Source organism: Diabrotica virgifera, chromosome 4 (genome assembly GCF_917563875.1).
Source record: "Diabrotica virgifera virgifera chromosome 4, PGI_DIABVI_V3a".
NCBI classification, from domain to species: Eukaryota; Metazoa; Arthropoda; class Insecta; order Coleoptera; family Chrysomelidae; genus Diabrotica; species Diabrotica virgifera.
The window spans coordinates 57994550-58006592 of NC_065446.1; the positions used below are offsets into that span (position 1 = coordinate 57994550).

Sequence of the window (12043 nt, forward strand, 5' to 3'; positions counted from 1 at the left end):
TATTTTGGTTAGGCGTTGAGTACCGTCGGTGTCAAATAGTTTTATGAGTTCAGCATATGCATTGTCAGGTCCAGGAGCTTTGCCATCTTTTAGTTGTGATATTGCTCTTTCCACTTCACCTGATGTGATTGGTAAGTGGTCATCACATATGTAGGATGGAGGTTGTTCGGATCTAGTATCATCAAAAAGTTCCTGTATGTATTTTGTCCATATGCAGATTTCTTGATTTCTGTCTGTGATGATATTCCCCTGTTGGTCTCGCAATTTGCTAGCAGGTTATACCTACTTAAGTATATTACGTGAATAATATCAAAAGATTATTTTCATTTGTATTTTCCAATTTTTTTAATATTTTTTTGTAGCCCATCCCATAGTATAACGCCAATTTCTATTTATAAAATAATTTTATTTTTGCGCGACGCCTTCCAGTGTTTAAATTCACCGGTTTTCGAGCTTACGCTTCACCGCTTCACCCTGTATGCATTTTAATCATAGAACACAGAACGATGTGTGCATATTATTAAAAATATTCCGTAATGGATGCGCGATGGCTAAACGAAAAACCTCGAGACCTTCGTAATTATCGATGGCCGACAAGGTATCACCAAACCAAACACATGCATCCACTATCCACCGCACGCGGGCGAGTTTTTATGCCTTTATCTTTTTCCAACACGCATACGTACAAACCAAACCTAAAAATTCAGTAGGTAGGTACGAAATACTCGCCTGAAAGAGTGATCCCGAGAGCACAGCCCTCTCAGTCAGAGCACTCACGTCTCGCGGTATTCTTCCTTCTAAAAACCGAGAAGTAACAGCGAATCAAAATCAATACCCGTTGCCCAGCAACAGCATCAAGTTATTCGGTTCTGGTGTTTTGTTTTGCCTGGTGGTGTAGTGTCAAAAGTTTTAAAAATTTGATTTGCCGAAATGGCCGTTGCGGGAAAAGACGGTGATAACGGTGCCGTCGAATTTCAGTTTTATCAACCGGATAACAGGACTAAATGGGAAACCTTTCGGCAGGCGATTTATGACAAATCTTCTAACCAGTTCCTCGGGAGAACTCCTAAAAATTGGGGTAAGTGTATCATACAATAAAGGCTTATTTTTATTGCATCGTATTAAAATGTGTCAAAATACGTCTAAAATTTAGTTTAAATCACTTGCAATGCAATGTCAATAATTCATTATGACATTAGTTTGAGTTAGTATATTTCACTGTAATAAAATAAAGGACTATGAATAAAATGTGCAATACCTGCCACACATTATGCATATAAATGCAAATTATATACCCTAATATTTAGACTATATAGATAAATAGAAAGATAGTATTATAATTGCACTAAATATTTTATTTAGGTACTTCATACTTCTGTAAGCCAGACATGCATAAGGTGTAATCTATTGTGATTTTCATTAATATTAATAAATACATTAATTATTATAGTAATGTGTAATGTCTTCGTTCCTACTTTCTTTCATGCTTCTTTAAGTCTTTTTTGACCTTTCTATAGCTTTATCTTTCCACCTTGAAAGGTTTGTTTTTCATTCCCATTATACCTTCCAATCATCTATTAGTAGGGGATGATCCTAATTTTTCTTAGGGTTGGCGTATTTAAAATTCTTCCAATCTTTCCTTCGTACTTTTTTTCATGCTTTAAGCCATATTTTGGCATTTCAAACTCTAGCTTTATCTTTCCAGCTTGAAATGTTTACTTACGTTTCATTCCCATATTATACCTTCTAGGTCTGGATCCCGCGTATGAAAAAAAAGTTGATTAATAGCAAGCTGAAATTTTTTTAATAGTTTAAGGGTGTCTAGTCGGACAAACTTTGATGTATGGGAACACTGGGACAGGGGAAGTTTTAATTGTGGAACAGGTTAAAAATTTGGGACATCTTGGATTTTAAAGCACCCTATGTAACGCACAGCCGGCACAGCTGAATGTGGCTGAATTTTTATGTTTGTGCATCACAGTGTTGCAAGACAGGGTTGTGTTCTGTCGCCGCTACTGTTTAACCTGTACAGTGAAGCCATATTTCAGGAAGCGATAGCGGAGCTAAGTGATGGAATCTCTATAAACGGAACAATAGTAAATAACATAAGATTCGCTGATGACACCGTTATAATGGCAGACACCCTGGAATCACTACAAGAATTGCTAAATAGAATTAACGATTATTGCATTCGATACGGACTAAAAATAAACAAGAAAAAAACTAAATTTATGATTGTTTCAAAAACAGAACATGGAAATGAAAGGTTAATGATAGAGCAAACCCAAATAGAAAAAGTTAAGACATACAAATATCTGGGAACCTGGGTTGATGACAAAAATGACCAAAGCAAAGAAATTAAAGTCCGAATTGAAACTGCAAGGCAAGCATTTATAAAAATGAAGACACTGCTTACAAACAAAGACCTTCAGTTGCCTCTCAGATTGAGGGCTCTAAGATGCTACATATTTTCTATATTGCTATACGGAATGGAAGCTTGGACATTGAAGAGACAACACATAAGAAGAATAGAAGCGTTCGAAATGTGGTGTTACAGAAGAATATTGAAAATTCAGTGGGTTCAAAGGATTACCAATGTTGAAGTGCTACGACGTTTAAATAAGGAGTTAGAAATTATGAAAAGTATAAAAACTAGAAAACTGGAATATTTGGGTCACATTACCAGAGGAGAAAAATATGAGTTGCTGAGAATTATTATGCAAGGAAGGATCCAAGGAAGAAGAGGCATAGGAAGAAGACGCATCTCCTGGCTGAGGAACCTTAGAGAATGGTTTAACTGTAGTTCATTACAACTATTCAGAGCAGCAGCCAACAAAGTGACCATAGCCATTATGATATCCAACCTCCGATAGGAGAGGGAACTTTAAGAAGAAGAAGCATCACAGTGTTGCCATGTTGTTTTCTATATATATATTTCTTTCATAATTTCAATAAATGTTAAATGTACCTACAAGAATAATCGAATAATAACTTCTCCGTCATTATACTAGGTATAATGACAAATGAGGTGTCAAATTAAAGCTTATAATCCAAGGATAGTACTAAAGGTAAGAAATTTGACCTAGGTTGTCTGTCCGTCTGTCTGTCTGACCGCGAATATAACTCCTCCGTCACTATACCAGGTAGAATGACAAATGAGGTGTCAAATGAAAGCTTATAATCCAAGGATGGCACTGAAGGTGAGAAATTTGACATAGGCTGTCTGTCCGTCTGTCCGTCCGACCGCGAGTATAACTCATCCGTCACTATACCAGGTAGAATGACAAATGAGGTGTCAACTGAAAGTTTATAATCCAAGGATAGTAGTAAAGGTAAGAAATTAGACCTAGGTTGTCTGTCCGTCTGTCTGTCTGTCCGCGAATATAACTCCTCCGTCACTATACCAGGTCGGACGGACAGGCGGACAGACAGCCTATATCAAACTTCTCATCTTTAATACCATCCTTGGATTATAAGCTTTCATTTGACACCTCATTTGTCATTCTACCTGGTACAGTGACGAAGGAATCATATACGCGGTCGGACAGACAGACGGACAGACAGCCTAGGTTAAATTTCTCACATTTAGTATCACCCTTGGATAAGCTTTCATTTGACACCTCATTTGTCATTCTACCTGGTATAATGACGGAGGAGTTGAGTTTGCAAACAGATAGACAAGACAGACGGACGTGGACAATTCAATGTTTTCACATTTTTTCAAAATTGGTGAAAACAACAACATAATAATCTTTACATAATTGGTGTTTCAAAACTACTTACTTTTAACACATTAGGTACACAATATTACAAGGTTTCTAGCAAGTTAAACGTCACAATGATTTAAAATAATCAAGTAAAAACCTATATATACATAACATATTAGAACATACCTAAAATACACAAAATTGATACATTTCACACACAAATATAATATCACAAAAAAATGTAACGTGATAGTATGAAAAAATAGAGGATACGGCAACGGTGTGACATGTGACGGTCGGAGTCGGATTCAATGCCAATATCTACACAGACATATTAGGGTGCTTTAATATCCAAGATGTCCAAAATTTGGAACGTCAGACTACGAAAACGTTCCATGTATTTTCTCGGACAGAACTTCCAATTAATTTGTTACCCTTTCATTAAACTGTCCTGCAAAAATCCGATTGCTATTTATCACCAACTGGGCATTTTAATGAGTGGAACACGTAGAACATGTCAAATGACAGGAATTATGACAGGTGACAAATAGCAGTCTGATTTTTGCATGAGAGTTTAATGAAAGGGTAACAAATCAATTGGAAGTTTTGTCCGACAAAATACATGGGACGTTTTCGTGGTCTGACGTTCCAAATTTTTAACCTGTTCCACAATTAAAACTTCCCCTGTTCCAGTGTTCCCATACATCAAAGTTTGTCCGACTAGACACCCTTAAGCTATTAACAAATTTTCAGCCTGCTTTTAATCAACTTTTTTTTCATACGCGGGATCCAGACCCATTCCACTCATATAGGGGATGATCCCCTTTTCCTTAGGGGTTTTGTATTTAAAATTATTCCAATCATCATAACTTCTACATCTTCATTAATTCTTTGGGACAATAATATATAATTTTCTTTATTCGCACCTTAGTCCTGTCGCTAGTGGGGGTACAACGGCCTCCTTAATTCAGATGGACTTACCCAAGTTTTTTTCATGTATTTTGACCCGTAGAACACGAATTTTTTGGGTAACAGTTGATCCGGATGTCGATAAGATTGTTATAAACAAAGAACTTGAGGAATCACATAACAGCGATTTCTCGCAAAACAAAACATTTTTTTGTATTTTTTGGGTGATTCTCAGCCAAAAATGGTCTTACACGTTTTTTCGTAGGATGCATAGTTTTCGAGATAAACGCGGTTGAACTTTCAAAAAATCGAAAAAGTGCAATTATTGAACCCGAATAACTTTTGATTAAAAAATAAAATAGCAATTCTGCTTACTGCATTTGAAAGTTCAAGTCAAATTCTATCGGTTTTGATTATTTGCATTGCTAAAAATTAAGTTTTTATTTGTTAAACAAAGCCATAAACACATAGTGTTTCCCGTGTCCGATGCATGCGTTTTAATGTACGCAATCTACGTAAAAATTGTCGGTATGTATGCACGCCTACTCGTTGGATTTCAAATGAGAAATGCATTGAAAACATCATTCAATCACTATGTGTTTGTAGCTTTGTTTAACAATAAAAAAATTAATTTTTAGCAATGAAAGTAATCAAAACCGATAGAATTTGACTTGAACTTTCAAATAAGGTAAGCAGAATTGCTATTTTATTTTTCAATCAAAAGTTATTCGGGTTCAAAAATTGCAATTTTTCGATTTTTGCATCCTACGAAAAAACTTGTAAAAACATGTTTTGCTTAGAATGACCCAAAAAATACAAAAAAAAATGTTTTGTTTTGCAAAAAATCGCTGTTATGTGATTCGTCAAGTTCTTTGTTTATAACAATCGTATCGACATCCGGATCGACTGTTACCCAAAAAATTCGTGTTCTACGGGTCAAAATACATGAAAAAAACTTAGTAAGTCCATCTGAATTAAGGAGGCCGTTGTACCCCCACTGGCGACAGGACTACCTATATTGAATATTGTTTTTAATATTTTTTCACCTTTACCTTTCGTTTGGTTCTATCTTTTTCGTTAGCTTATGTTTAATTGTAATGATAATGTGTAAATGTCTTCCTTTCTAGCTACTTTCTTTCATGCTTCTTTAAGTCATTTTTTAGCTTTTCCATCTCTAGCTTTATTTTTCTAGCTTGAAATGCTTACTTTTCATTCCCATACTATTCCTTCCAATTATCTAGGACCTAGGAAGTCACCCTCTTCTTCCTAGAGTTTGTGTATTTAAACTTATTATTCCAATCATCGTAACTTCTACATCTTCATTAATTCTTTGGGACAATTTATTTTCCTTACTTGCAACTATATCAACGTTTTTCACCTTTCCCTTTCGTTTGGATAATATTTTTTGGTTAGTTTATGTTACTAAGTATTGGTCTAATTACGTGTTTATAGTGTACCTATATTCTTTTTTCCTAGATGTATACCAGAATTATTTATTTACCGTAATGTTTATTTTGGTTCATAAATAATGATTTTGGTACCATAACTACTAGTTTGTACGTGTAGGTACTAGGCCTGGAACCCGCGTGCCAAAAAAGTTTATTAATAGCAAGCTGAAAAGTCGTTAATAGCTTAACGGTGTCTAGTCGGACAAACTTTGATGTACGGGAACACTGGAACAAGGGAAGTTTTAATTGTGGAACAGGAACGTTCCACAATTAAAACTTCCCCTGTTCCAGTGTTCCCATACATCAAAGTTTGTCCGACTAGACACCCTTAAGCTAGTTATTAACAAATTTTCAGCTTGCTATTAATAAACTTTTTTTTGGTACGCGAGATCCAGGTACGTCCTAAGATAAAAATTTGATCTGTTGTTGGTGAATTTTCTAAAAACCTATTTGGTATAACAAACAAAAGTGATTTAATAAATTGTTTACCCACATTTCCACTGTAAGATCGGAAGTTGTTTTGCTTTATGGAAAATATTGTTTTGTAAGTTTGTTCCTTTTTAAACCTTTTCCATAATAATTATAGTATACAAAAGTTATTCTTCATCCTGCATCCATTATAAAAACTGGAGTTATTGCTCGCGTATCCAACATAAGTATATTGTCACCCCATATTTATTATTCAACTGTTGTACTCTAGGGAACAAAAAGGGTGCCTTTATTTCTTGCGGCTCCACATTATAACACTCCTTCCTGATTATTGATTTGTCGGACACGTTTTTGTCATCAGGAGAACACGCTGTTTTAAGCTGATTTTTCTTGAAGAATAAAGCTATATTATACTAAAAAAATCACTCAAATCGGACAACAGGTTTAGGAAATACGAGACATCAAAAATGTCCCATTTTTAAGGTGGTGCGTTAATTTTGGTGCTTAGTGTATAAAGTTTGCTATTGAATAAACTTAAAAACAACCTGCTAGTTTTCACAATCATAAACTTGTCAGGATGACACGTTCCACAATTAAAATCACGTTCCACAATTAAAACTTCCCCTGTTCCAGTGTTCCCATACATCAAAGTTTGTCCGACTAGACACCCTTAAGCTATTTATTAACAAATTTTCAGCTTGCTATTAATAAACTTTTTTTTGGTACGCGAGATCCAGGTACGTCCTAAGATAAAAATTTGATCTGTTGTTGGTGAATTTTGCTAAAAACCTATTTGGTATAACAAACAAAAGTGATTTAATAAATTGTTTATTCACATTTCCACTGTAAGATCGGAAGTTGTTTTGCTTTATGGAAAATATTGTTTTGTAAGTTTGTTCCTTTTTAAACCTTTTCCATAATAATTACAGTATACAAAAGTTATTCTGCATCCTGCATCCATTATAAAAATTGGAGTTATTGCTCGCGTATCCAAGTATATCGTCACCCCATATTTATTATTCAACTGTTGTACTCTAGGGAACAAAAAGGGTGCCTTTATTTCCGGCGGCTCCATATTATTATAACACTCCTTCCTTACTATTGATTTTTTGGACACGTTTTTGTCATCAGGAGAACACGCTGTTTTAAGCTGATTTTTGCACAAGCGTAGCTAAGCAAATCGTACTGAATGGATTTTGGATGGATGTACTTATTACTTTCAATCATTTTTTGGTTTATGGGTTGTTAAAAAATGTTCCTAGCTAATCTAAAGAACAGAATACACATACACGCACTGGAATAACAAATATAATTCGGAAATTTGAGGTAGAAAATCAGTCAGTGACTCTTTTTTGTAATAAAATACTTAAATGCGCTAGAAACTCCCAAGTATGTACTTACTTACTCTAAATATATCGACTCATCACCTCTTGTGAAGAAGTGCTCTCACACTATTTTTGACATTTTCAAAACCAACAGTGTTTACGACCACCTATTTAAGTTTTTATTTAAAACGTTCGGTATTTAGGGTTTTCTTAGAATTTCTAAATCTGTCTGGGTACTTTTCCTAAAAGCCCTTGGCGTAATGCTCGTTGGGTTTTTGGAATTTATTTCCGGATTTACGTCTGAGTGTCATTTTTTGAAGTCAGTGCATGTAAACATTTGCAAGACACAATACTCTTCATTTTAATTTTATGACACAATTTCCCTGAATACCCATCATGAAACCTTTCAAGTCAAAATATAAATATCTAAAGATGTATTTATTATAAGTTACAAAATGAAAGGACACATGAAGAGAAATGAGATTATAAAAAAATAAGAAAACTTTAGAAAAGAACATAATAAGATCTTGCTACTATAAGTACATTTTATAGTATAAGTACATTATAGACTACATTTAACTCACAAATAATATGATGAGCTCAGAAAAATCAAATATATGAAAATAATATAATTTCAATGAATAAACATTATTTTCATTTTATATTTCAATTTCCTGTCTCAGAATCTGCATGGCTTGCATTTTTAAAAGCCTCGGTTGGTGAAACCACAGAAAGTTTTCCAATGTTTTTAATCTGGTAGGACATAGAATGGTTTTTTAAGTATCATTTTATGTGCCATTAGATTAAAAACTTAAACATTTTTTAATATAATTTTCTGTACGTATATTCGAAACGAAATATTAAATATGTGATGTTTTGATTGCTGATGAATTAATGTCTTCTTTTTCTCCTTCTTATGGGCCCTTTCCTTTTCGTATGGGCTTTTATCCTTCTCATTAGTTCAGGCGACACTCCCTGACACTTGACTGGTCAATTGAGGATTGAACCAGAAGAGATCCTAAAACTACCAGTAGTAAGGAAACTGTTGGCCTTCATTAAGTTTAATGAGAAAAACAAGGTATGGGACAAAGGTCTTATAGGACCAAGTGCTAGAGATGTTGAAAAAGTATGTATTCGTTACAAAGTACTCGTTACTTACGAATACCGAAAGTAACGATTACTATTCAGAGAGGCAAATCGTTACTTTGATTACTCTGATTACTTCGTTACTTCCTACTAATCGCATCAGAGCGGGTAACGACTATTGTATCTACTTTGATTACTTCGTACCAATCGTATCAGAGCGAGTAACGACTATTGTATCTACAACCAGTACACTTGATTACTTTCTACCAATCGTATCCCAGCGAGTAACGGACGGGACCGGTATTTTACGAGTGTTATCGAATATTGTTATCGGTATGACGCGTTTTAAGGGTGTGAGGGTGAGGACTGAGAAATACGATTCTCGATATGATTACCGGTACTCAAATACAAAAGTAACAAAAGTAATCACAGTAATCAAATCATTTTTATCCCTTAAACAGATCGGTAAAGGTCGTTGTTATACCGGAATACCCTTAGACCATAAAAACTGATAGACACGCCTTGTACCGAACCGTTGAAGCAAACACCTTCCGCGAAAGTGACGTCACAATACGGCAAGAACTCGTTTGGATTCTTAGCAAAGCACTAATAAAATTACCCCATTTTAGATTAATTTTAATATAACTTCAATATTTTGTAAAAAATATGGAAGATAAATAATTTAGCAAATTAATAAATATTTTTGATTTAAAGTAATTTTGTAAAAATAAATGTTGTATTTAAAAGTAGGTACATATTATATCGTTGGTATATCTCTTCTTGTTTGATAATCAAAAGTAAATTTGAAGGAGAGTTATTTTCTTTTGGGTGAAAGTTTCAGGCTAGATGAAAAAATATGTAGGAAATCTATTAATTTATTGACCACAAAACAAAATAGCTTTTGTTAACTTACTTCTAACTCTTATTACATTATTTAGTTTTTCACCTTCGTGGTACAATCTGATGTTGGAATAATGGAAACAAATTATCTTTATTAGATTAAACAAATGGTTTGTTTCAAAATCATGATCAAACATATATGTCCTTTGTATGTACATATCTTCTCATTAATTTAGAATCATTCAATTTTTTTGAATTGTAGATTAATCTAATTTCGCTTTCAGCAATTTTGCAAATATGAATGACGTCTGTAGAAGGTTGAATTAAAATTTTTTTTGATATGCTATAATTTTTGTGTCTTATGAATGGAGATTGTACATTATCACATTCAATTGCAGACAAACATATTATGTCACAATTTAATGTTTTCTTAACTTTCTTAACTACAAACTCAGCGATATAGTCAACCACATCACAAACATAAGATGACAATGTTTTTGAAAAATTTTGAAAAAATTATTTACAGTATAATCATGGTTACTAGTTATTGTTTCCCTATTACTTTCATCAGTTATAAAGTTGTCAATGAGTTGATGATCATCAATTAGTGAAAATATAAGTGTAACTTTAAACGCAATAACATGATGGCTCGAGGCTCGCGGCTCGTGGGAGTGATACACGTACGGGTTACGAGTAAGATTTCAAACTTGTTGGATCGACGGCGTACTTACTCGGCGGACTTAAAGTACGCGTACTTGCGGTGATACACGCGCGAAAAAGGTCGCGAGCCATAAGTTCGCGTACTTACTCGCGTGTGTATCACCCCTTTAAGCTGTGACATTAATGACAATTAATGTTTTACAACTTGTCACAAAGAACACCAAGAAACAGGTTTAGCAAATATTCAGGTGAAGATATCAATAAAATATTAGTAAATAGTAAATAATCTTAACAAATTACTCTCCAGCTCTTAAAAATGATCGATGTGTTTTACCCTCGTGACACTTTGACTAAAAATGTCAAAGTGTCACTCGGGATACAAATCGATAATTTTGGAGCTCTTGGGTAATTACTACTGATAATTTTTGATAATATCCCGTCGTCAAGCATTACGTCAGATGCCCTTCGTTACTACGCAAAAATGAACATTCAGTGACATTAATGACAATTAATGTTTTACAACTTGTCACAAAGAATACCAATAAATAGGTTTAGCAAATATTCAGGTGAAGATATCAATAAAATATTAGTTAAAATGATTTAAAAAGACAGTTTTATTCATGAAATAATCTCAGCGAATTACACTGGATCTCTAAAATTATTATCGACTTGTTGCCCTCGTGACACTTGTGACATAATTTCACTATCCTTCGGGAAACAAATCGATAATTTTAGAGCTCTCGTGCAATTACTACTGATTATTTCAATCATAGGAGATTCTGACCAATAGAAAGCTACATAAATCTAAATTAAATCGATAATTTTTGATAATTTTCCGTCGTCCAGTATATTACGTAAGATGCCCTTCGTTGCTACGAAAAAATACATTCAGTGACATTAATGACAATAAATGTTTTAAAAATTATAAAAGTGATGACTTTCAACCGTCAAATTAATATTTATAACAACTGTGTGTTTAATTGTACTAATTTGTACTTACATAAATAAATTACAATAAAATTTTGGTGTTGAACAGTTTTATTCATGAAATAATCGCAACAAATTGCACTCGATCTCTAAAATTAATATAGAATTTGCCCTCGTGACATTTTGACATAATTTAAAATTAAAACTGTCAAAGTGTCACTCGGGAAAAATTCAATAATTTTAGAGCTCTTGTGCAATTACTACTGATAATGTACCTACTGATTGGAGATGGAGCTACGTTTCATAAAAACGGTTCAGTCATGGCTTACTTAAAATTTAAAAGACACCTAATTAATAATCTGCTCTGAAAAATGAAAATATCTCGAAATAAATTTAGACATAGGGAATGTTGTATAAACATTAAAGTATAATAATGGTACTTATGATAAAATATAGGGTGTTCCATTTAAAATTACTGAGAAAATAATGTACTCGCGTTTTGACTCACCCTGTATTTTATAAGAAAATTAGCAATATCAATCATGTTTAAAAATTGTGTCAATAAATAAAAACATATGGCACCATTGCTGTTTTGCTTATTTTTATTTATGCAGGATGCTGAACTTGTTACGATTTTCATATAAAATTCGTTATAACTTTGTACATACCCTGTATAACATAACAAACCTTTATATTTTTGTGATGGGACAGT

The 12043-nt window shown here is 33.6% G+C and overlaps 1 protein-coding gene across 1 annotated transcript in view; it reads left to right on the top strand.

Annotated features, from left to right (window-relative positions):
• Positions 1–545: 545 nt before the first annotated feature.
• LOC114332277 (sodium/potassium-transporting ATPase subunit beta-1-like) overlaps positions 546–12043 on the top strand; it is a 170391-nt gene continuing 158893 nt past the window's right edge. The window contains exon 1 of the mRNA XM_050648214.1: positions 546–1078. Within this exon, the coding sequence (XP_050504171.1) occupies positions 931–1078 (148 nt within the window). The 5' untranslated portion in view covers positions 546–930. The remainder of the gene's footprint in view (positions 1079–12043) is intronic.